The sequence below is a fragment of the Thamnophis sirtalis genome, unplaced genomic scaffold (genome assembly GCF_051295495.1).
Source record: "Thamnophis sirtalis isolate CommonGarterSnake01/CBP01778 unplaced genomic scaffold, rThaSir2_p1.2 scaffold_6, whole genome shotgun sequence".
Classification (NCBI taxonomy): Eukaryota; Metazoa; Chordata; class Lepidosauria; order Squamata; family Natricidae; genus Thamnophis; species Thamnophis sirtalis.
The window spans coordinates 19,135,141-19,162,048 of record NW_028261386.1 but is presented as its reverse complement, the minus strand read 5'-3'; the positions used below and the strand labels follow the sequence as shown (position 1 = coordinate 19,162,048).

Below are 26,908 nucleotides of genomic sequence, written 5' to 3'. Positions count from 1 at the left end.
CATTCACCACCTCTGGAGGCAAGTTGTTCCATTGACTAATTGTTCTGTCAGGAAATTTCTCCTTAGTTCTAACTTGCTTCTCTCCTTCATTAGTTTTCATCCATTGCTTCTTGTCCCACCCTCAGGTGCTTTGTAGAATAGCTTGACTGCCTCTTCTTTGTGGCAACCCCTGAGATATTGGAACACTGCTATCATGTCTCCCCTAATTCTTCTTTTTATTAAACTAGACATGCCCAGTTCCTGCAACCCCTCTTCATATGTTTTAGCAGTAGGACGTGTCTTAAAAAGGAGGGGAAAAGAAAAGGGGTGGGACTTTTCTGTTGTAAATGGCTCCTCCCATCTTCCAGAAAATAGTTGATTTCCAGGCATCTAAGGTCACAACTGGAGAAGATGGCAAGTAAGTGACTTTGAAATGCTTCTTAAAATTAATTATCTTAGTGCATTGCTCAGAAACTATCTTATAGACTTGAATGTTCTCCATTCCTTCCATTTTATATTAGATCTCCTTAACTAGTAAAATTCCCTATTTTAGCCTTCCTCAACTGGAGGGTCATCAGATATGTTACATTACAGCTCCTATTCTGATAGATAAGAAAGAGTGCATATTGTAATTCAATGTATCTGGAGAGCATCACATTGGATGAAGTCATTCTGTTTTGACTAGGAAAACTACAGTGGGAAACAGAACCATTGCATCTTTAAGTGACAGTATAAAAAGAAGTCTTTTTTCCCACTGCATCAGCTTTGCTCAATCAGGGCTGATTGCAGGCTTTTGAGTTTTACATAAGTTTCACAAATGGGATAGAAGCAAAGTATCTACATGCCACTAAGGCTAAACTACCTTGTATTTCAAGCTTTTGTGAATATTTATCAGATGATCATAGGTACAAAGTGTTAATATTTTAAATATTTCTGGAATGAGTTTTCTAGTGTATAACAACAAAAAGTCTATATTTAACTTTTCCTTTGGCACAATTACCAAATAAAATTATTTATTATAATTTTATAGGCTTGGGAACTTTGCATTCGGTTTTTGAGGAACAATGTAACCTTCCTTGATATTTTTATGGCTAAATAACAATTACTCACTCTTTTGTCTAATAGCAATTTATAGAGCCAGCTGCAGTCATTTGTTCTATTTATTAAATTTTTAAGCTGTCCATTTCCCTCTACAAAGTCATTCCAGGAGGCTCCTCCTACCATCACCCTATCATAATTGGTTCACAATAATTGTAACTGTGGTCAGAGCTTTACTTGACTTCAACCATGGCTGGGTGAGCCTATGAGGATGTTCTACACCAGGAGTGTAGACCCCCCTGGCCCACGGCCCAAATGCATCACATGTTGGCCACAGTCACCCCTGTTTTAGCAATACAATACAATAGCAGAGTTGGAAGTGACCTTGGAGGTCTTCTAGTCCAACCCCCTGCCTAGGCAGGAAACCCTATACCATTTCAGACAGATGGCTATCCAACATCTTCTCAAAGACTTCCAGTGTTGGGGCATTCACAACTTCTGGAGGCAAGCTGTTCAAGCAAAGGGGGGGAATTCGCGATACATCATGTGATGACAATGTGATGCCATGTGTTTGACACCCCTGTTCTACCCCATTAATGCAAAAATGATCTAGAATGAATAAATTGCATATACAGGGTGCTCTTCTGGATGTGACTGTGATTGTGATTGACAGCTGCTGTCCCCAAAATGACTCTCTCACAGAGCTTTCCTCTATTTCAGTGGTTCCCAAACTTGGCAACTTTAAGACTTGTGGACTTCAACTCCCAGAATTCTCCAGCCAGTTGCCAAGTTTGGGAACCACTGCTCTATTTTGCCAAATGCATTTACTCTGAATTCTTTAGGGCCCTAAACATCCACCAGCCCTAGGATTTTCCTCCTCATTTTCAGTTCCTGTGATCTGTTTCATGGTCATTCAAAGTTTAGTTCCCGTGGCAATGATTTTGACAACTTTGGGTATTTTCTCTTTCATATGTCTGGGGACAAAGAGGAAGGAGAAATAGAGTAAATCAAACATGCACTTTAATGTACATAAATTGATTTTCCCCCCCTTGCTATTGAATGAAGAAACAATGGAGAGAGATGGAAAGAAAGACGGAAATGGATCAAGAAAACCCTATATAATACAATTCTGTTGTTTGTGTTTTTATAAGGGGGGATTGGGATTTTTATATCAATTTCTATTTTTCAAGAGGTATATAATTACATTATCTGGGCTGGAGAAAATAGGTGACCACCCCATTTGCTATCACCCATGGATGATCCAGATTTTTCCTAGCAGAAGGGGAAAAAATTAGAATGGTGGAAGGAAAGAAAATTCCAGATCTAGAACAAGCATTTTTATACCCAGACATTGTCCTGTCCAAGTTTGTGGATCTAGAGCAGGGGTGTCAAACTCAAGGCCCTGGGGCTGGATCCAGCCCACAGGGTACTTAGATCTGGGTGGTGGGGCTGCCCTGGAAACAGCAAAGGACCGCCCCGCAGTGCTTCTCCCAGTGAAAATGGGCTCCCGAGCTCCGTTTTCACTGGCAGATCACTTGGGCAACCACAGGCGCCCCAGACATGGGTAATATTTAGTTGGTCACACCCACCATGTCCCGTCCCCCCTGAGGTCAAACACAATCCTGATGCTGCTCTCAATGAAATCAAGTTTGACATCCCTGATCTGGAGTAACTGGCTTCTGACCATCTAAATTCGTATTAAAATTCAGTTGGACAATTGAAGATTACTTTCCCAAATGATCTGCAAGTAACGCACATCAACCCTTTGCTTTCTTCAAGGCCTGAGGCTTGTCTTTGTTCTTCTGGGTATTCTAACAGCAGTAAAGCCTCGAGAAGCAGATAACCTTTCTCTAAAAGGTAAGGTCTTTCACTTCAGAACTACTTTTTTAAAATTGAGGTCTGCATGTTTCCTCACTTGTAGCCTAAATATTTCATCATTTAAGAACAAGCTGCCGGAACAAATGCAATTTCCCAAGTGGTTTGATTGCAACAACTCACTACAGCAGGAAAAAAACAACCCAAAGGCCTAAATTGTGGTTGTGATTTTGTTCAGGGCTGCTCAGCAAGTTGGGAGCCCGGTGTTTGCATCCTTGATATATTTATGTTATATCTCTAAAGTTTATTTAAGCGAGTCAGGATTTGACCCACAATGGGTCAATGGATGCAAAAATTCAGTCTGTATTTCCTTTCTTGGTGGACATTCACAAGCCTGCCAAATATCCTTAAGGCAGTATTTCTGATGGCTGCCTTCTGATAGGTGGCTGTAACACCTGTAGATTTCAACTCTCAATTGTGTGGCTGTTATCTTGATTATTTTGATCTCCCTTACAGACAACTCTCATTGGAAGCAGACATTTCTAATAGTTGCCAAGATGATGTCTGTGCATAAGAGCACTTCTGTGGAAATGACGGCTTTGATACATGCCATATCACGTGAATGATGCATATACCGTAATTTGCATCACTGGCATGAAAGCATACGACACGTGGGCCATCACACATTCCCTCCATCGACACTCATGTTTAGAGACTATTCCAAATCTTTGGTGGTACCACAGTGATGGGCTGGATGCTAAAGCAAGGTCATGGCACACACTTGAAAGTAAATCAGGAAGACTGTAATTGGGATGTGTGTGTCCGTCTGACAAGAACAAAGAATGTTTATCAACAGGAAATATGCATGTAGCAATTATGGGTAGTTAGAAAGTTGATAAAAGTAACAAGAATTAGACAACTTGCAGTCCTCAGCCAAAAGTTAGCATGGAGATGGTCAGCAGCAAATGAAATGTCTATTAGTTAACTCCTGGGGCATTCATTAGCCAAGGCTTAGGAAAGGGACAGCCATAGACCAATAGAACAAATTGTAGAATTATTGCTAAAATGTTTATTAGAGGATATTTCTTATTATTTCACCTTGTCCCGCTTTCTCCTTTAGTGAAAATGTATAAAGCTTTCTTAACCCTTTGCTCTTGGTTCTTGGCCTTTTGACTAGGAACCCTTTTCCTTGGAGTACTCCTATAAAAAGCAATCAGAAAACCTGCACCTCGTGTCTGGAGTCCATCATTGGCTTCGGCACCAGGCTCAGACCCGAATTGGGGACAACAACAGTATAGAGAAGGGCCACCAAGAGATATGCACCCTAAACCAGGCGTTTCCAACCTTGGCAACTTTAAGCCTGGCGGATTCAATTCCCAGAATTCCCCAGCCAGCTTCTGGGAATTGAAGTCCTCCAGGCTTAAAGTTACCAAGGTTGAAGATCCCTGCCCTAAAGAACCTCTTAAACAGGCATGACCTGTTTAAGCTTTTCCTGGTAGATCTCAGGTACCCATCCATAACATTAGTAACTGACAAGGTTTAAAATACTGTGTGAACACAGAGTCAGTTTTAATAGATGATTATGGTACTTAATGAAATATACTACTAGTATTACATCAGGCTTCTCCAAGCTGGTGGCTTCTTGATATGCTGGAATACAACTGTTGGAATTCAGATTAGGGACCAGGTTAGGGAAGCTATATTCTCATTAGTTTGTTTTTGTGGGATTTGATTGAAGTGTCTCCTTCAACAAAATCCAAACCAAGCATCTCTTTTAGACACTGCAAAGAAACTGGATACTCGAATCCTTCTGCAGAATGTGGAAGAAGCCAAGAAATTAGTTGATGCTGCCTATGAATACACCCAAAAATGGTAAGAATTTGCATAAAGGTTCCAGAAGCCAGGTTTATTTTTGCCTTTTTCAGTCTGCTCTGCTTGGTGAAGATTTACTGCGTTGTTTGCTAGATGACTTCTCTGTGTGAACGTACAGACAAAAGTTCAGGCAGTGTGTCCTGTTGTTTCATTTGGAAAACATGGATATTTCTGCCACGTACAAACTAATTCAGTAGTTTGGCTATTCGTGTTTTCATCTCATATCTTTACTGTGCATGTTTCGCTGCAGCTTTTGAATTTTATTTTTCATTTTTCATTGTGATGGAAAATGTCACGGTATGGCATTGATTTGGCAGTATACAATTGGAATAAAAAATACCAAGAGGCATACCTGTGTGTCATTAAAGGCACAGAAGCCTTGCAAAAGCAAGATGACGATATTCATTTTAGCCAATGGGATGAAATCAAAGGGCGAATGATTAACACGAAGAACTGTAAAGTATTAGATTAGGATTATGGAGCCCTAGTTCATCCCTAGATTTCATTAGATAATACAAAACAATCTCTGCCTCTCAAGTTAGCATCCTTGGCTTGGTAATTGTAACACTTCAGAGACCGCCTACTGCCAATTACCTCCACCAGACCGATACGATCGCATCGATTAGGCCTCCTCCGAATTCCATCATCTAGCCAGTGCAGACTGGCAACTACCCGGAGGAGAGCCTTCTTGGTGGCTGCTCCGACCCTCTGGAACGAACTCCCCATGGAGATTCGGACCCTCACCACCCTCCAGTCCTTCCGCACCGCTCTAAAGATCTGGCTGTCCCGGCTGGCCTGGGGTTAAGATTCTAACCCCACTCGAATTGTGTGACTGTTGCGTTTTTAATAATGATGTATTGTCTGTATGTTAGAAATTGTTTGTCCTTCCCCCCCCCTTTTTTTTGAACTGTGAGCCGCCCTGAGTCCCCCCAGGGAAAAGGGCGGCATACAAATAAAGGGAAATACAAATACAAATACACACACCTAGCAGGTTGGAAAAACTTCTATTCTGCGATCTTGATATAGGCATTTTCCGATTCACCAGGTTAGCAGAAAAACTAAAGAAAGAGACAGTGCGCCCTTCAGAAATCCTAGTCTCTTTCAAACAACCTATAGGAAAAACTCGGTTGCATGTGAAAGCTGCTCATTATAGGCTGGTGACCTTGGACCTCTTGAAAGAGAAGCTGCAAGATGCATTTCCTCAGGAATTCAATATCACAGGTATTTTGCATACTTTGAACTAACACACTAACCAAAAGTAAAGGCAATTTTTTCCTTGTTGGTCATGTCGAGTCGAGGTGGCGCAGTGGTTAGAGTGCAGGCCACTTCAGCTGACTGCTATCTGCAGTTCGGCGGTTCAAATCTCACCGGCTCAAGGTTGACTCAGCCTTCCATCCTTCCGAGGTGGGTGAAATGAGGACCCAGACTGTGGGGGCAATATGCTGACTCTGTAAACCGCTTAGAGAGGGCTGAAAGCCCTATGAAGCGGTATATAAGTCTAACTGCTATTGCTATTGCTATGTCCATTCTAGGGCACAATGCTCATCTCCGTTTCTTGGCCAAGGGAGCCAGCATAGTCTGAAGGCATTTTCTGTGGTCATGTGGCCAGCATAGCTATACATCAAAGGCAGACGGAGTGATACCTGTTAATCTACTTGCATTTGCATGCTTTTGAACTGTTTAGGTGGGCAGGAAAAAGTAACCAAAAGTAACCAAAAAGTAACCAAAAGTAGGGGAAATAAAATGCTGGGTTTTCTTCCATGCTTAATTTACATTCTTTGCTATTTGCACCAACATAACCTCTGCAATAACTTAGCTTATCATAGACAGATCAAAACTAATGCTAATGCTGAGTGTTTCAATTTGAAAACTCCAACCCCAATGTTTATAGTATAAGCTTTTAAAATATCAAATGGTGCTCAAAAGCATGCAGCCTCACGCATTACCACCTCACGAAAACTAGGTTATGCTTTAACATTTACCCTTCTCTTCTTGTTGCAATACAGTTTCCCTAGTGGAAAACAAACCTACGTATATGAAGGGATACTCTGCAGGAAAATACACTCACTCTCGGAAAGATAGATACAGATTTATTAAGAGAAGTTTTGCAAAAACAATGTGCATTTGTCAAAATTATAGATAAAAACTATGGTTTGGGGAAATGTGCAGAAAAATACGTTAAAAGATGCCTGCAATCTATTTTTTTAAAAAAATATCAAACTTGTAGAAGCATGATGAACTAAATATGAGGAACTGAGAAGAAACTGAATTGACAGTTTCACTCATTCATTTTGACCGCAGAGTTCATGTCCAATCATTTTCAAAGAGGAAGCAAAAGAGAAATGCTTTTTTAATCTAAGAATTTAATCATTTTATGTTAGATGTCAGTTGATGGTTGGGTGGGGTAACCGAAAAAGATGTGGATAATGATTGTTTGTGTGAAGCTAATATTTTTTATGGAACCATCTGTCTTCGTGAGAATTTCATGGGAAATCTTTTCAGAGAATGCTTTGATTGTTTTTTCCCCCTCAAATCTCCTCCCATGAAACAGGAAGACCCTTTTTTCATCATTTTCAATAGTTTTATGATATGTTAAATAGATTCAGTTGCATAATAATACATAAGACTCAATTAAAAAGCTACCCAGAGCCCTCTTTGAGGGAGATGGGCAGTTTAGAAATATGAAATATGAAACAAACAAATAAACAAATATGTGGAAGGTATGGCAGAAAGAAACCTTAATGTTGATATACCTATAATTATATCAAGATTACCTTTATAATCCTTTATCAAAGCATACAAGAGAATTACATATTAAGAAAAACATTGGGAAACTGGAGATGATCCAGAGAAGAATAGTTAAAATGGTGGGAAGTTAGAAATTAACTTCTATTTATCAACATTACCCAAAGGGGGGGGGGGTATCTTTAAATTTAGAGAGAAGAAGATCTTCAAATTAGTAGTAGAAGCTAGATTAGGGTGTTCTTAATTGTTTCTAAGGTAGAACTCAGATCGATGGATGGAAATTAAAAAGAAAGAGATTGGGGACTCTTCTACCTTAAAGTCATTTAAAGGACCACCCAAGCAGGCATGCTTCAGAGATGCTATACTTGTATTCTGCTTTGCAGATCCTACCTTGAACAACGGATTGACTTGAAGACTTCAAGATGGCTGCTGTTGAACAGTATGCTTAACTTGGCTACTGAATGCATAACCCATTTTCTGAATTTGCATAATACCTTGACTCCTAAAGAAGCCACATAACCTGCTAAGCACAGACCAAAAAAATGAACCAGTTCAAATTAACCAAGCTGTTCATGTTTTAGAAATGCAACCATTAAGTTACTGATTACTGTAGAGCGATTGGTTGGAGCTGCTATGAATGGTATTTAATATCTATCCAACATCTCTGAAAAAAGGAAAATGTTTCACCTTTTGACCCAAAGGTGCTTTTTTTTCAAAAGGCAATTAGACATTGGGGTTTTTTTTCCAAGATATTTTGCTTCTCATCCAAGAATTTTCACTTCTGTTCTTCAGTTCTTCAGAAGTGAAGAAGCACTTTGGATGAGAAGTAAAACATCTTCAAGAAAAAACAAAGTCCAGTTACCTTTTGAAAAAGCACCTTTGGGACAATCATGACATGGATGACTGGGAATTTCCATAGACTTTCACCTTCTGGATTCCCTCATCCTTACAAAACAGAAATCCTGTTTTCGGTTTTTAAGGTATAATTTAGAAGGAAAGTGACTCTAGTCTTGCATTCTTCTGTTGTTTTTGCAGCCCTGAAGTCTAAATCCTTTTGTTTTCCTACAGATGTGCTCTCCCCTTCCCAGATGCAAACTATCTACAAGGCAAGCGGATGTGCTTCCCAAGAGACGCCTCCAAAGCAATGTGATGAGAAGAGCCCTTACCGGACCATTACAAGCGAATGCAATAACCTGTATGATTCTAGAATAGAAACGGACAATGTTTTGATGGCTAAGACCCTAGTCTAATTGTTTTTAAGTGCTAATGGCTGCAAAGTGAAGAGGGTCATATCTTAAGTTTTAGAGACACTATTAGGGGTTAGGTTTAGGGTTAGTGATGTTTCGTTTAAGATTTACATTAGTTTTCATCTGTTATTCATCTCAAAACAGTCAGAAAATGTAGCATCGGTTTCTGACCAATGACCAAGCATTTATTTTATTTATTTTATTTGTCACACATGTACAAGATAACGGGAATGGGAATAAACATGAATAAGAACACAGGAAATGGGTACAAATAAATGAGGACAGTAGGGCAGGGAAGTTAGGCACGCTGGTGTGCTTATACACGCCCCCTTACATTCCTCTTAAGAATGGGGTGAGGTCCATGGTAGACAGCTTAAGGTTAAATTTATGGGGATTTGAGGATGTTACAACAGAGTCAGGTACAGCATTCCAGGCATTAACCACTCTGTTGCTGAAGTCATATTTTCTGTAATGGAGTTAGAAGCAGTTTACCTTGAGTTTGTATCTATTGTGTGCTGGTGTATTGTTGGTCATAAGAGGTTTCAAAAGCTGCCTGCTTCACAGGTTATCTTCCCACTCTTTCAGTAGAGTCTATTGCAGGGGTGTCAAATGGGCAGCCTGTGGGCCAGATACATTGCGTGAAGACCCACCCGAGCTCCGCAAAGGGGAAAAACATTACGTGACAACAACATGATGTGGCGAGTTTGAGACCCGTGGTCTATTGCACGTGCAAGAGTATATGCTCTGCATTTTGAAACTTACTGGTTTGGTCCTAACCTATTGTGCTGAAGAGGATATGATGGGAAGGCATAGGAAAGTCACCAGGCTGCCCCATGGAAGCTTGCACTCCAACAGTGAGGTCATTGGGACTTGACCATGTCTAGAATGGCATGAACCACTTCTTTTTGCTGGGAGATTTAGTCCTGGAAGACATTAGGGCTGCCCTCAACTGATGAGAATGGTATGGTCTGGCAAAGAATAAAACATTGCGAAATTCTCCAGAATGTGCGATCTCTGAAGTTGGCACCTACAAACTAGATGTGTTCTGCCAACTCAACCAGTTGAATTTTATCCCACAAACTAAGGTTAAATAAACTAAAGCTGAGCATGATGAATAAAATCAGCTACTGAATCAGGGACAAACTCTCTTCAGGCGTTGAGTGTCAGTCTCGCTCAAAGGTGTCAAACTCAATTTCATGGAGGGTCACATCAGGGTTGTGTTTGACCTTGGGAGTGGGGCAAGGTGGGTGTGGCCAGCTTGAAGTCACTCATATCAGCGGCGCCTGTGTTGGCCCAAGCGCTCTGTCAGCAAAAACAGGCTCACAAGCTCCGTTTTCAGCTGGGATGGCCTCCTGCAACCCTCTGCTAGCAAAAACAGAGTTCGGGAGATTTGCACGCAACCCTCCTGAGCTCCATTTTCACTGGCAGAAGCATCTTTGGTCTGGTCCTTTGCTGTTCTCAGGTGGGCTCCGTGGGCCAGTTCTAAGAACCCCGTGGGTCTGATTCGGCCTGCGGGCCTTGAGTTTGACGCCCCTGGTCTAGTTGGCTCTCCATGATCAGCCCTCTTCCCTGCAGAACAGCTATTATTGCTCAGTTAGGTTTACAGTAGAATGGAGTTGGCAACAATTTTGGGTGACTTTGGGCCCATTTAGGATAGGATAGAGCAGTGTTTCTCAACCTTGGCGACTTTAAGTCCTGTGGACTTCAACTCCCAGAATCCCCCAGCCAGCTCTCACTGGCTGGGGAATTCTGGGAGTTGAAGTCCACAGGACTTAAAGTCGCCAAGGTTGAGAAACACTGGGATAGAGGGTAGTTGTCTAGACAACAAAGTTCAAGAAGCCTCCTGGAAAGTGAGAGCCAAATCACTTTCATGACATGCCCATTGCCAAGATATAGAATATATAGAACAACAGAGTTGGAAGGGACCAAGTTGGAGTTGGAAGGTCTTCTAGTCCAACCCCCTGCTTAGGCAGGAAACCCTACCCAAGAGGTCTGCTAGTATAACCATCCTCAGGAAGAAGCTGGTTATCCCGGCATCTTTTCTCTCTCGGTTTGTAATTCAACATATGAGAATCCAAATGCAGGTAGTCCTCAACTTACAACAGTTTGTTTAGTGGCCATTCAAAGTTATGGCCCTGAAAAAAAGTGACTTATGTTCACATTTACAGCCATTGCAGCACACACACACACACCATGGTCACGTGACTAAAATTCAGATGTTTGGCAACCAATTCATATTTATGACTGTCGCAGTGTCCCGGGTCATGTAATTTACATTTGGTGACCTCCTGACAAGGAAAGCCAATGGGGAAGCCAGATTCACTTAACAACCGCAGTGATTCACTTAACAAGGGTGGCAAGAAAGGTCCTAAAATGAGGTAAAACTTGCCTAGCAAATTTATTACCTAGCAACAGAAATGTTGGACTCAACTGTGGTCATAAGTCGAGGACTTACCTGTATTGGACTTTCTTCTGGAACTAAACCTCAACATTTAATCAGGATATGGATGCTGTATTTGCCGCAAGGTGTGTGAATGCAATTGAGCTTTATTGCTGGATTTTAAGGGTTAGCACTGTGTGTAAACCAAGTCTTACTTGCTTTTTAAAAACTCTCTTCTAAATGAACTTTTGGGTTTAATGAAATATTGCAGGAGAATTCCTACTTTGGGGGCTAGCAACCGTCCATATGTCAGGTGGCTGCCTCAAGAATATGAAGATGGCATCGATCTCCCCCGTGGCTGGACAGAAACGAAGCTGTATTTTGGATTTCCTCTGCCCTCAGTAAGATATAGTCCTTATTTCTCTCTAATTCCAGGACATGCGTAGTTTGAACAGAGGAAAGGATCCAGGATTTTAAGGGAGAAAAACAACTGGAAGGGGAGGAGAGAAATCAAGAGTTGAGGCAAGGAGATTAGAGAAATGGAATAATTGATGTAACTGAAGTATTGTAGCCAGAAATGAACTAAGGATTCCTAAATTTGTCTGCCAGAGCAGAAGTAATCCAGGTAGAGTTTAAGGCCTATAAATGATCTGGTGCTTTTGTACACTAGCTACAGCAATAGAAAACAGGAATAGAGTGGGATTTTCATGAAACTGGCAAGAATCATATCTTATACTTTTGCGAATGAAAAGACTTTTTCGTGGGTCAAATCCTGACTCGCTTAAATAAACTTTAGAGATATAACATAAATATATCAAGGATGCAAACACCGGGCTCCCAACTTGTTGAGCAGCCCTGAACAAAATCACAACCACAATTTAGGCCTTTGGTCTATTTATTATATTTTAAAGACAAGACCAATTAAGAAGGAGACACAGTGTCATTTATAGCATGGCATTGGTATGTTCTTTGAAAAACCAATCTGGATAACTTTATTATGATCACTTTCTACTAGGTCAGGATGCTAGCTGTGTTGTCTTTGAAATGCAGTTAATCCTCAACTGACCATCATTCATTTAATGACTGCTTACAACACTTATGACCGTTGCAGCATCCCATGGTCATATGATCAAAATTCAGGTGCTTGTCAACTGAATTGATAATCTGGCATAAGAGTAGAGATCTGGGGGTTGAATACATTGTTGGCACTGGCCCATAAACATATTTTGTAAGCCTTAGGAGAGAAACAATACATTTAAGGGAAAAATAAACAAGAGGGCAGAAATAAGCATCCAGACAATCTCATGATGATTTCATCTGTTCAGCATCTGCAGCAGGGGTAAAATGCTCTGAAGTCTGCTACCGGTTCACTTCGCACATGCATGCGCACCAAAAGTGCATTGTGCGGCACAGCTGATTGTAGCACAGCTGATTGTCGGAATGTAAAAAAAATGCTACCGGTTCAGGCGAACCTGTACTTCCAACAATCAGCTGTGGGACAATCAGCTGTGCCACCTGATTCGCGCAGCACAGCTGATCGTCACACAGATGATCATCGGAACGTAAAAAAATGCTAACAGTTCAAACAAACTGGTAGCTCCAGTGATCAGTTGTGTGACAATCATGCCATTTTTTAAATACTGGTTTGGGCAAACCAGTAGCATTTTCTACTACTGGTTCGGGCGCACTGGTAGCATTTCACCCCGATCTGCAGGCTACTGAAGCTTTCTCAAAACAGATTGAAAGAACCCTGGAGTAAGACTTGACTATTTGACTGGATGCTGAGCAGAAGGACTTCAGATTGAAATGTTCTATTGCAGATCCCACATATAAGGCCTCTGAAATTCTAATAGCTAAAGTAATAATTAGCACACAATATATTTTATATACTAATAAAATAAAATACAATAAGGTTAGATAATATATAATTAGGTAAACCTTTTTCTTTAATCCTTTTAGTTAACTGCTTTTAAGGAAGTTCCAGAATGCCAGCCATTTGTATTTAATTCTTCAGCCTGAAGACTTTGTGAAATCATTCCTCTCTTTTTTGTTTCATCAAGAAGGAGACTCCTAGAGCAGTGGTTCTCAGATTTTCTTCACCACGGACCCCCTTTAAATACCTTTTGTGGCCATAGACCCAGAGGTGGTATTCAGCAGGTTCTGGCCAGTTCTGGAGAACCGGTAGCAGAAATTTTGAGTAGTTCAGAGAACTGGTAAATACCACCTCTGACTGGCTCTGCCCCCATGTATGCCTCCCGAATCCCAGCTGATTGGGAAGAAATGGGGATTTTGCAGTATCCCTCCCCTGGACGGGGAGGGAATGGGGATTTTACATTATCCTTCCCCTGGAGCAGGGAGGGATGGGGATTTTGCAGTATCCTTCCCCTGGACGGGGAGGGAATGGGGATTTTACAGTATCCCTCCCCTGGAGCGGGGAGGGAATGGAGATTTTACAGTATCCTTCCCCTAGAGTGGGAAGGGAATGTGGATTTTGCAGTATCCTTCCCCTGGAGCGGGGAGGGAATGGAGATTTTACAGTATCCTTCCCCTGGAGCGGGGAGGGATGGGGATTTTGCAGTATCCCTCCCCTGGAGAGGGGAGGGAATGGAGATTTTACAGTATCCTTCCCCTAGAGTGGGGAGGGAATGGGGATTTTGCAGTATCCTTCCCCTGGAGCGGGGAGGGAATGGAGATTTTACAGTATCCTTCCCCTGGAGCGGGGAGGGATTGGGGAATTTGCAGTATCCTTTCCCTGGAATGGGGAGGGAATGGGGATTTTGCAGTATCCTTCCCCTGGAGTGGGGAAGGAATGAGGATTTTGCAGTATCCTTTCCCTGGAGTGGGGAAGGAATGAGGATTTTGCAGTATCCTTTCCCTGGAGTGGGGAGGGAATGGGGATTTTGCAGTATCCTTCTCCTGCCATGCCCACCAAGCCACGCCCCGTGCATCAAGCGACACCCACAGAACCTGTAGTAAAAAAAATTGAATCCCACCACTGCACAGACCCCCAAGGCTTAACTCAAGAATTAAATCATAACATTTCATCAATTCTTCATGGGGGAGCTCGCAGCCCCACAGGGGTCTGTGGACCACAGGTCCTAGATTGGGAACCATTGGCCTAGATGATTTCATTGGCACTTTGTGCAAGTAGATCTTTAAATTCTTTCTCTCAAATTAGCTTGTAGCAATTTGTAGTTGGTTCCAGGTGAGGTTTCGCAAACCCCTTTCCCTTCCTTCTGCCTCTGCCACTCTTGATCATAATTTCTTGTTTAACAGGCACGGGCTGTATCCAATGACATCGTCTTCTTTCCTAATGTGAACGTCACTGATGATCCTTTCCGCTCAGTCATGTTTATGCAGTGGGGGCAGTTTCTCGATCACGATTTGGATTTTGGACCTTCCACAACGGCGACCCTCACCTTCATGAAAGGAATAGATTGTTTTCAGAGCTGTGTGAAAGGGCCGCCATGTTTTCCAATCCGGGTATGAGAAATTCTGTATCTAATTCTGCATGGATTTGCAATTACCAAGAGGCATTCAGGACGAGTGTCCCAATGGTGCTTTTTCAAGAGGCAACTGGATTTTCTTTGTTTTTCCTTGAAGACCTTTCGCTTCTCCTCCAAGAATTTTCTTCCATTCTGACTCATAAACCTTCAAATGTCCTCAACGACTCTCAGAGGGAGCGCTAACGACCAGATGACTGCAAGGAATATAAATCTTCCCATTCTCTATCTTTCAGTCAGAATGGAAGAAGCATCTTGAACGAGAAGCGAAATGTCTTCAAAAACCAAGAACATCCAGTTCTCTCTTGAAAAAAACCCTTTGGGACAACCGTAACCTGGATGATTGAGAATCTCAATAGACATTTGCGATAAGTGGAAAGCTCATCAGCAGGGGACTCCTGAATCTTGAGTATTGAGTAATTTATTTATATGCCGCCCTTTTCCCTGGGGGGACTCAGGGCGGCTTACAACTCGAAAAGGGGGGGAAACAAACAATTAACACATAAGACAGTACATCATTAAAAGCACAACATTCATACTATTCGGGTGGGTTACAGTCTTTAACCCCAGGCCTGACGGGATAGCCAGATTTTAAGGGCTGTGCGGAAGGTCTGGAGGGTGGTGAGGGTACGAATCTCCACGGGGAGATTGTTCCATAGGGTCGGAGCTGCCACCGAGAAGGCTCTCCTCCACGTAGTTGCCAGTTGACATTGACCGGCAGATGGGACTCGGAGGAGGCCTAATCTATGGGATCTAATTGGTCGGGCGGAGGTAATTGGCAGTAGGCGGTCTCTCAAGTACCCAAGTATCTTCACTTAAATTTGTCCGCCTTTGTTCTTCATCTTTCCAATGTTTCCTAGTACTGCTTTTCCATCTTCATCTCAATCTCCCTGTCCACTTCCTTGGTGTCTATTCTAAGCACGTGTAAGTGAAGAGGTAGAACAGTCCAGCACTTTCTTCTCTGTTTCAAAGACTAGATCCAGGGGAAAGCATGATTAAATTAACAGTGATATTCATAAGGATTTGGGAAGGCAGGGGGGGGGGTTTGCTGCAGATTTTACTACTGGTTTGCAACCCATGTGCAACGCATGTCTGCGCTGTTCAATGTAAATTGTTCTGTGTGCATATGACCCCATAGTCATATGTAGCCCATCAAGTGGCTGGTCTGATTTTCGTCATTACGTGCATGGGGGCTTATTGGTTTTTGTACTGGGATTTTACCTTTATAAGCCCCCCCCCCAAAATCCAATGTGAATGAGTTGGACAGCCATACAAATTTTCTTAATAAATAAATATAAAAAAGACAGCATTGCTGAGCCAGCATGCTTAGTAGATCTAACCTCTGATCGGACTTGAAGGTCTTCAGATGTTCACTTATGTGGCTATGTTTACTCGGGCTGATAGGGGTTGAATTCCAAAACCCATCACCAACCCATCACCCATTCATTCCAGAATCGGATCATATTTATACATTTTCCAAGCATGCCCCTGTTGTGTCATATGTTCTTTTTAAACATTAATGGGAGAAAGGGGAAAAACATGACGATGTTGCCCACTTGTGTAAAACTGCAGGGCGTTGGATATTACGCTGCTTGACGGAATAAAAGAAATATGGTGGGGTTTTTTTGAACCTGGGAATTTAAACTTGTCTTCATCTTTTTGTTCTAGATCCCACCCAATGATCCTACAAAAAAGGAGTTTCAGTGCATCCCCTTTACCCGGGCAGCTCCTGCGTGCAACGGTGGCTATGCTATTCGCAACCAGATCAATGCACTCACATCCTTTGTTGATGCCAGTATGGTATATGCCAGTGAAGACGCGTGGGCAAGGCAGCTACGGAATTTGACAAACAACCTAGGACTGCTGTCTGTGAATAACAGGTTCAAAGATCGAGGCCTTGACCTTCTCCCCTTTGGCACTCCCCAAGGCTTTCCGGAAAATTGCAATATAACAAATAAAACCGCCAGAATACCCTGTTTTTTGGCAGGTAAGTTATTTGAAAGGTGCACCATTTCTTTGGGGCTGCTCTTGCAAACTGAAATCATACCCAGTGAAAGGGATAGCAGGAAGAGATAAAAGGAGTAGATGGCGGCAGCAAAGATGATTAGGGGACTAATATATAAAGAAAGGTTGCTGGAATTGTTCAGTTTAATGAAAAGAAGGACTAGGGATGACATGATAGCAGTGTGCCAGTATCTCAGGGGCTGCCACAAAGAAGAGGGTGTCAATCTAGTCTCCAAAGCACATGAGTAGAAGCAACAGATGGAAATTAATCAAAGAGAAAACCAACCTAAGCTACCATATTTTTCGGAGTGTAAGACGCTCCGAAGTATAAAACACACCTAGCTTTTGGGGAGGAAAACAAGGGGAAAATATCTGCTTCTGCCTCCCAGTAATTTGCCTCCTTGCAACAAACAGCAAACAGTACAGACAATTGACACTGTCTGTAGTGTTACATTTCAGACTATACTTGTACAGATGCTGTTAAAATTGATGTGCTTTGTGGAAGTATAGTTATTCGCTGTTATTTAAAAGAAGATATAATAGCACTGGGCCTCTTCAGATCAAGCATTAATTTTAAAAAGCTTCTTCATTTTGTTAAGTTGTCTAGAACAATAATAAAGCAGTCTTTAAAAAATAAGTCTAATAATTTGAACATTCTATAGGCATTTATAGTTATTGACTTACCTTCTTGCAGCAAACAGCAAATACCCTGATTAGCACAAGAAAAAAAAAATTGCCTCTCAGAAATTTGCCTTGTGGAGCAAACAGCAAGTTTCACTTTTAGTTTAAGTGCGCCTCCCAATCATCAGCTTTTTCAGGCTGCAGGGATTGCTATGGGCCAGCGATGGCGAACCTTTTCTGCTCGCGTGCCATAAGGAGGGAGCGCAGGGGGGTCATGCGTGGGCGTGCTGCACCCTTAATGCATGCATGAGAGGTGTTCCCCCCATTTTTTTCACGCTTTTTTCACCCTCCCCAGGCTCCAGAGGCTATATAGGAGCCCGGGTAGGGCGAAAGCAGCCTCCCCCGCCCCTTCCCCCCCCCCCGGAGGCCCTCCAGAGGCCTCCCTGAAGCCTCCGGAGGGCTTAAACTGGCCCTACAAGCAAAGGTGGCGCAGTGGTTAAATGCAGCACTGCAGGCTACTGCTAGATCAGCAGGTCAGCGGTTCAAATCTCACCGGCTCAGGGTTGACTCAGCCTTCCATCCTTCCGAGGTGGGTAAAATGAGGACCCAGATTGTTGGGGGCAATATGCTGACTCTCTGTAAACCGCTTAGAGAGGCCTGAAAGGCCTATGAAGCGGTATATAAGTCTACTGCTATTGAAACCGGAAGTGACTTCATCTGCTTCACACTCTGTGTCTCTTCTCTCTGGGTGGGGATGTAATAGTAAAATGGAGTCAGGGAGCCTAGAGAAGTCCTAATTTAGTGTGGCCAATAGCATCATCTCTGCCATAGTCTAAGAGAATGATTCTTCCTATTCCTCCCATTTAGACCAGTGTTTTAAGAACATCAGCTCCTTCAGCCAGCCTTACTGGTGGGAGAATTATGGGAGTTGACATTCATACATGTTAAAGTTGCTAGAGTTGAGGAACACTGATCTAGACAATGTGGATGATCTGCTGAGAATTAACTTAACTTCACATAGCCTTGCAGAATCTAAAATTAACTTCCTCTAAATTGCATGCTAGCTGGGATTATTTGTATGACATATTAACCCTTTCCCTTCACTCACTTAACCATATCACTACAGAAGATTTACACAAGGTACCTTTTTTGGTGAATACAAATATCTGCTTCTTGTTCGAACTTCTCACCTGGAACAAGATATCTCTGTTGCAATGATGCTTTCTTATGCTGACTTTTACAGGTGACAATCGAGTTAATGAAATGCCGGGGTTGATGGCCTTGCAAACACTTTTCATGCGGGAGCACAACCGTATAGCCACTGAGCTGAAGAGGATGAACCCACAAATGAGTGGGGAAGTACTCTATCAGGAGACCCGGAAAATTGTGGGAGCGATGATGCAGGTGGGGGATGAATAGTTCCATGACTCTTTTACATAAAATGAAGGCACAGTTCTGTTTAAGTGGCTTATCCGCTTCGTGCAGCCTAGAGTAATCAGTCCTATAGAGCAGTGTTTCTCAACCTTGGCAACTTGAAGATGTCTGGACTTCAACTCCCAGAATTCCCCAGCCAGCGAACGCTGGCTGGGGAATTCTGGGAGTTGAAGTCCAGACATCTTCAAGTTGCCAAGGTTGAGAAACACTGCTATAGAGTAGGGTTGGGGAACTATGGCCCCTTTGTGACTTGTGGACTTCAACTCCCAGAATTCCTGAGCCAGCCATGCTCCCCACTCTTTCTATAGGGTAAGACCATTAGGGTGGAACACTGAATGACTTGAGCATGACACCTACCATCTAAATTTAGTTATTTATCTACAGGACGTTTTTGACTTACAGTTATAATCAGAATTTATGTTGCTAATAAGGTGGTTAAGTGACCTGTTCTGCTACCATTGTTAAGTAAATTACTGCAGTTCACATGATTGTTAAGCAAATCTTGACTTCCCCCATTGACTTGGCTTGTCAGAAGCTGGTGGGGAAGGTCACAAATGGGGATCACATGACCCTGGGATGTTGCAATTATTATAAAGCAAGCCTCTCAATTTGATCACAGATGCTGCAATGGTTATAAGTGTGAGGACCAATAAGAAGTCACTTTCTTCAGTGAACTTTGGACTGTCGGTAAACAATTGGTTATAAGTCAAGAACTATCTGTATTCGTCCCTTAAATTTTTATCTCATCTTTCCCCTGGGAGCTCGAGATAACACACATAATGCTCTCTCCGTGATGTGCCCTCTCCCCAACAACAACTCTGTGAAGTTGAAATACATCTTAAAATTGCCAAGATTGAGAACCTTTGCTTTAAAACTGTCTTTGCCAACACGGTGCCCTATGGGTGGCCTTCAGCCATCCAATGTTAGGCCTAACCTCAACTGTGAAGAAGATGTTCTCAAGCAGTCTTTTATTTAATGCATGTTTCCCACCAGAGGTGGGTTCCTACCTATTTGGTCCGGTTTGGCTGAATAGATAATAACTCTGGCAGACACGGGACCATACCAGTTCTATCCTTGGCGGCGCCATCTTGATTTTCTGTTCTGCACATGCACAGAACAATCTTCATTGAAAAAATGTAAATTTTTATTCCCTTTTTAGTGTTGTGCGCATGCACAGATCATATTAAGTGCAAATGTGCATGCGCGCAGAGCAAAAAAATTTGGGCGCCAAGCCGGTAGTAATGGAGGCTGTAGCCCACCCCTGCTTCCCACTCCTTGTAGGTCTGAATGAGGCTTTCCCAGCTAACATTTGTGGAAAAAGGAGTTACCAAAAAGAAGAAAGCTTCAGTGGCAGCTTGCCTTGCCATGGTTTGATCATTGGGAGTTGTAGTGCATCGGTACAGAAGGTGCACTATCATTGGGGACTTAGTGTCGGCATTCCTATAAAGCAAACAAGGTTTATGCATTGTGCAATTTCAAAAATCTGGTTAATACCAGTTTAGGTCTGATAATAATTCCTCCCCCAATGAGCCCAGTTGCATGATTTAGGAAAAGGGTCTTAAATATTTGCTGACATAATATCCATGCACTCAGTTTAAAGTACAGGTGGTCTTCAACTTACAATCACAATTGAGTCCAACATTTCTGCAGCTATGTGAGACATTTATTAAATGAGCTTGCTCCATTTTATGTCCTTTTTTTAATATATTTTTTTATTTTTTTATTTTTTATTTTTTATTTTTTTTTGTAAATGTGTTTTTTATTTTCCATTTTCATTTTCGTACAGTCACATATATACTGTGCATAACCAGGGTCATATAACATTAAACAATAAACACAGCCATTCCTCTTGTCAACAAAACCCCCCAAAATAAAGACCCAATGTACCTCTTTGACCCTCCATACACCCTTTCTTTCGCCCCCCTCCAACTTTCCATCTTCCCTCCATCCTTCCCGTCTATCCTACTTCCCCTCCCCCTCTACGACTCCCCTCTCCCGGTACACTCCCTCCCTTCCTTCTCACCCTCCCTCCAGTCCTCTCTCCCACCCTCTCTACCCCTCTTTCTTCTATCCCTCTACTCCTCCCTTCGGTGTATTTCTACTATCTATTAATATATTCAGCTTATCCTATTTTTACAGTGGAATTATAGAGCAACAGTATACAAGTGCAGTCACGTTACTTTAAAATCTAATACATACTATATTTGCTGACATAATATCCATGCACTCAGTTTAAAGTACAGGTAGTCCTCAATTTACGATCACAATTGAGTCCAACATTTCTGCAGCTACGTGAGACGTTTATTAAATGAGCTTGCTCCATTTTATGTCCTTTCTTGCCATGTTTGTTAAGTGAATCCCTGCAGTTGTTAAGTCAGTAACACGGTCGTTAAGAGAATCTGACTTCCTCGCTGACTTTGCTTGTTAGACGGTCGCAAAAGGTCATCCCTTTACCCCGGGACACTGCAACCGCCATAAATATGAATCTGAATTTTGATCATGTAACCGTGGGGATGTTGCGACTGTTATAAGTGTGAAAAAAGGTCATAAGTCACTTTTTTCAGTGCCATTGTAACTTCAAACAGTCACTAAACAAACAGTTGTAGGTCAAGGACTATATGTATTTTGTCTTGTTGTAAGCCTGCAAAAGAGACAGAAGCCAAATAGGTATATACAAAACATGTATATTTAAGAACAAACTTCATAGCATCATGTTGAGGAAGATTGGTCGTCTGCCTCTAATATTCAGTAGTCATTAGCCTGAATTAATTGCTTTCTTCCAATAAGCCCATGATTCTTCTTTTTGTCCTTTTGCTCCAGAAAATCACCTATACAGAATATATACCTGCCCTGCTCGGGGAGTCTAGTGCTCTGCCTCGTTACAGGGGCTACAATGACTCTGTGGATCCCCGAATTTCCAGCTCCTTTACCAATGCTTTCCGTTTTGGGCATACTTTGGTGCGGCCCACTGTGCCTCGCTTAGACAACCGTTACCAGGTTCTGAGTCAAACACCCTTAGAAACTGAGTTCTTTGCAACATGGAGAGTTATCTTTCAAGGTAAGTCCCAGCAAGCGGCCAATTTTGGCTGATCTCATAAAATTAAGCTGGAATGGACCTGGTTAGTTCTTGAACAGCAGTTCTCCTGAATACACAGGTGCTGCTCGGAGTAGATGGTAGCTCTGTCCCCAAGGGCCTTTGCATAGTTTTGTGTTTTGTGTTGTGTATTGGTTGTGTACATTCCTGGACTAGGAGGCCCAACTCACAATAACCCATGCCTTAGTCATCTCTTGTTTGGATTACTGCAGCATGCTCCATATGGGGCTGCCCAAGAAAAGTATGTGGAAGCTTAATTTTGCAAATTGCAATGAGAGAGACAATTGTGGATGCTAATTGTTTGGCATGTGAGACATAATTGCTTTGGGAGCTGCATTAGCTACTGATATGCTATCCTGCTCTATGGAGTGGAGGGTTGGTCTCTGACTTGAAGAGTCTAGAAGCATTTGAAATGTGGATTTACAGGTGACTGTTACGTATAAGTTGGGTTGACAAAATCAGAAATGAGGAGGCGATAAGCCGCATGGGAAAGCCAAGGGAAATCATCAAAACCATAAAAAAGCGAAAATTAGAATATATTGGACATGTGATGCAACACCTGGAAAAGTACCCCATGCTTCACTTAATCCTCCAAGGAAAGATTGAAGGCAAAAGAGGTGCAGGGACAAGAAGAACTGCATGGCTTCAAAATCTAAGGGAATGGTTTGGACAAAACTAAGCAGCACTTTTCATGTGACTATTGATAAAAATAGGATTGCCAACATGATCGCCAACGTCCGATGACGGATATGGCACAAGAAGAAGTGAATGCTTCTGGGTGAATGTAAGGTGTTAGTGGCTACCCTTAAAGCCCTTCATAACTTAAAAGCTGGATTACTAACTCCCTCCACTGGTGTCTAGTACCCATCTTGTTACATCCAGCAAGAATAGCATCCTCTAGGTCCCATCTACAGAACAGTTTCATCTGACACAGAAACACAGCCTTTTCTGCCATTGTGCTGATCCTCTGGAATATCATCCCCCCTGAGAGTAGACTTGCCCTGACTCTGCTGGTCTTTCATCAGACATTAAAAGCTTGGCTTTACTGGTGCATACTGCTGGCGCCCTGGCAGTATGGGTGAATTGGCTTTGTGGTTTATTTGAATGTGGGGTGTTGTAAATGTTCTCAGCTGCTCTTTTACGCTATCGTTGTTTTTCAAATCTGGGTGTTTTACTGTTTATTTTGTGGTTATTTTTGTTAACTATCTAGAGTCATATCTATGAGATGGGTGGACATATAAATCAATAAATCAATACTCTAAGAATAAATAATGTTTAAACTTAAATAAGGTAAAAAAATAACTGGGGATAATAAAGAGTTCTCTGCTTCAATGCAGCTACACAAAATGTATGAAAATTTGACTGAGTCTTGATTGATAGCTAAATCAGCTGGTCTAGCTGTCAAAACCTATAGCTTTCTCATCTCAGTTTCACACCACAATAAGGACAGTATTTAGTGGGTATTTCCCACTAACCAGTAATGTTTGATGGGAGAAGTAAGAAATCCAGGGGAATCCACCAATTTTTGTCCTTAATATGCCCTATATCAGAGGTGTCAAACTTGATTTCATTGAAGGCCGCATCAGGGTCGTGTTTGATCTCGTGGGGCCAGGGTAGGTGTTGTCAGGGTGGGCATGGCCAGCTCAACATCACTCGTGTCAGGGGTTCCTGTGGTGGCCCAAAAGCTCTGCCAGCAAAAGGGCCCCTAAGCTCTGTTTTCTGCTGCGATTGCCTCCTACAACTCTCTGCCATCGAAAACGGAGCTCAACCTCCATTTTTCCTGGCAGAGAGTTGTAGGAGGCCATCGCAGCCAAAAATGGAGCTCAGGAGCCCATTTTTGCTGGCAGAGTCACTACGGGCTGATTTTTTGCTGTTTCCAGGGCAGCTCCATCTGGCCCGTGCCTTGAATTTGACACCCCTGCCCTATATCATAAAGATTGGAATTACCTGGAAATCAGCAAATTTTATACCTATTGAGTTTTCTGCTGGCTCAAGAACTGTCAGGAGAGTTTTTCAGCTCAGCTGTGAAGACCTCTAAGGCTACGCGTTTAATTGCTGAGATTTATCCTTATGTTTGGTTGAGATCTACAGATGGACACTGTGTTTTGAAAGTTATTTCCTCTCTCTTCCAGGAGGCATTGATCCTATTCTACGAGGCCAAATGGGTACACCATCCAAACAGCTGAGACAAGATCAGCTAGTAGTAGAGGGTCTCCGAGACCAACTCTTCCAACAAGTTGCAAGATTTGGGCTGGATTTGCCAGCATTGAACATGCAGCGTGGCCGAGATCACGGTCTAGCAGGTAACAAGAGTAGAGTCTTTCCATTTTGCAGGAAACATCAGAGATTGTGGATTGCTGCCGTATAACCAAAAGCAATGTAGAAAATTGCAGCTTAAGCATGTTTTGAGATTGCAACATCGAATGATGCTAGAGAGAACATCATTTTTCAAATGAGCAGAACTTTTGACCACTGTTCTTGTTCTATAGCTTACAATGCCTGGAGACAATTATGTGGCCTCTCTCAACCTCGCAATGAAATTGAGCTGGGCCGGGTCCTCCAGAATTCTCAGCTGGCCAAGAAGTTCATTCAAGTTTATAAGACGCCCAGGAACATTGATCTCTGGATTGGAGGAGTGGCTGAGCCCTTTATCCGAAATGCCAGAGTTGGGCCTCTACTGGCATGCATCTTTCGGAAACAGTTCCAAAACCTTCGTGATGGGGACAGGTGAGCACATGAAACCTGCTATTTTATTGAGGCCTCTTGATCTACTACAATGCAAATGAACCTACCATATTTTTCAGACTATAGGACACAGCGGTGTATAAGACGCACCAAGATTTCTTTTTTTAAAAAATTAAATGTTTTTTAATTTTAGTTTAAAACTGGTACAGCATCTTTCTTAATATATCAATCAATTACAGATAAGTTTTGGTACATCTCCTCCACAGTCAACCAACATAACTCATATTAACTCAAGCATTATTATATATCCATTTTCATTTAACTGTGATTATTATTTAGAAATATTGGTAGGAGTAATAATCTTGAACAAAAATCAAAAAAAAAAAAGAAAAAAGAAAAAAGGACAAATAGAAAATAAAAATTAAAATAAAAGATAGTAAATAAAAGACAAAAACGACAATCAGGAAAACAAAACAAAACACAAGTGTCTACTATGAAAAAAAAAGAAGTATATCAACTGGTTACAACATGTTTTGGTGCTTCTCTTCCGTTAATTCATATTAATTCAAATATCTTAACTCGAATATTTACCATATCAACATCATTATACCTTCAGTTTTAATTATTATGGTTATTTAAACATCCTTCATCCTTAGCTATGCTAAAGAATTAGTCCATAACACATGCTGGCAATTCATTTACTTATTTGTAAAATCCTCTATTATCATCAAATCCTCATATCCTATTTTAGCTAAACATCCATAATATTCAATTATATCATATATCATAACATTTTCCCAGTATTGATTAACATTTGATTGTATGAATTTTATTTGTTTTTTTAATAGTGATAATTATTGTAGTTAATACTCTTTATGTATAGTCTAAAGGTGTTTTCTCATATCCAATTGTTAGTTATCATATCAACTCCACAATATATACATTACTATCAATATCAATTATTATTCAGCTATATCTGTTACAAGAAAAAGCAATTAGGTTTAACTAGTTTTCAATTGTATTCATCAATCTATCAGCCAGTTCCAAATTATATATATTGCTATCCATATCAGTCATTATTCAGCTATATCTATTACAAATTGAAGTACTCCGATTTAGCTAATTTTAAGTTGTATTTTCCCATCTGTCAGCCTGTGTCCCTCCAACAACGAGATTTCCTCAGTCCAATAGCCATTCGTTGGATAAGTTTACCAAATGTTTCCATAAGCAAATCCAAACGAAAATATTTCGGCACCTTTGGATTCTGAATGTCGGTGATGAAATAATAATGTTGTCCTAGGCTTATAAAATTTCCCAAATTAACTTTAATTCTCAAGGGTGGATTTTCCATTCCTCCTGCACTCTGTCTCTTTAAATGAGTCTTCTTTATAGCTCCCCCGCTCCTCTCTTCCTCTGAGATAGACCAGACACCATTTCTCACATTTTCCATTTGTGTTTCAGGAACATTTAAGCATTCAACAATCTCAGTTTTAGCTTCATATTTTATAATCAGTTGATCCAGTTTTCTTTCCAGTTTTTGATAAGAATTGAAAAGTCCTCTACATGCAGAAAAAAGAGCCTGAAATGAAATCTTAGAGGTATTTTGGGACGCCATGATGTGTCGTAGTTAAAAATTAGAAGCTCTCTTTTTTTTTCCCCACCGGCTTCGAAGCACTTTTTTTTTAGTCTCTTACAGGCTGTCAATCTTATCTAGTTGTAAACAGAACTAGGTAGTAAAGTAATAAAAATGTCGAGTCGTGACGAGCTAATTAGTAGGAGATAAGTTTTACGATCCACTTAGGGAGATTCAGAGGGGGGAGGATGTCACGGAGTTTCTTGATGCATTTAAGAAGTAAAGTAACCACCAGTCATAAATCCATTAGAATAAGCCAATTCGCCGCTAAATCTTCCTGTTTTTTGGTTTCAATTAGCTTAATTTTTTAACACGAACAGTCTCTCTTGGATAATAAAATCAGCTTACCAGATGACATCACTTCTTCCATTCTTAGGGGCAACCTGCAGTTTCAGTTAGCACGCAGCTAATCCAAAAAGGAATTGGCACGAGGAGTTAATACCCCCCCCCCAGAGATTTGCGGGTATCTCTGAGGTCCTGGGCCTCTCCCCACCTTCACTGTCGTCTCCGGGACAGCTAGGGTTCAAAGAACCCGTCCAAAAATCCTTCGGTATAGAGGAATTTCAGGAGTAGCCTGAAACTCCATCTTCTCACTGCTAAGCCCCGCCTTCTTCCAGACGCACCAAGATTTCGAAGAGGTAGTTAAGAAAGAAAAGGGCTTGCCTTCCCTCAGCCCCAAGCAGCACTCTGCAGGTTTCAGCAGGGCTGGGGTAAGGCAAAAACGCCTCCATTCATTGCCCATTTTTCACAAAACCGGGGGCGTTTTTGCCTTACCCCAGTCCTGCTGAAGCCTGCAGAGTGCTGCTGGGAGCTGAGAGAAGGCAAAAATGCTTCGGTATTTGTGAAAAACGGCCCGTT

The 26,908-nt window shown here is 41.7% G+C and overlaps 1 protein-coding gene across 1 annotated transcript in view; it reads left to right on the top strand.

Moving 5' to 3' along the window:
• Positions 1–281: 281 nt before the first annotated feature.
• Positions 282–26,908, top strand: part of LOC106549249 (myeloperoxidase) — a 30,953-nt gene continuing 4,326 nt past the window's right edge. The window contains exons 1-12 of the mRNA XM_087717313.1: positions 282–397; positions 2,797–2,874; positions 4,611–4,704; positions 5,750–5,925; positions 8,518–8,644; positions 11,348–11,477; positions 14,353–14,559; positions 16,248–16,566; positions 18,448–18,608; positions 21,459–21,696; positions 23,865–24,035; positions 24,222–24,459. Of these exons, the coding sequence (XP_087573439.1) occupies positions 391–397; positions 2,797–2,874; positions 4,611–4,704; positions 5,750–5,925; positions 8,518–8,644; positions 11,348–11,477; positions 14,353–14,559; positions 16,248–16,566; positions 18,448–18,608; positions 21,459–21,696; positions 23,865–24,035; positions 24,222–24,459 (1,946 nt within the window). The 5' untranslated portion in view covers positions 282–390. The remainder of the gene's footprint in view (positions 398–2,796; positions 2,875–4,610; positions 4,705–5,749; positions 5,926–8,517; positions 8,645–11,347; positions 11,478–14,352; positions 14,560–16,247; positions 16,567–18,447; positions 18,609–21,458; positions 21,697–23,864; positions 24,036–24,221; positions 24,460–26,908) is intronic.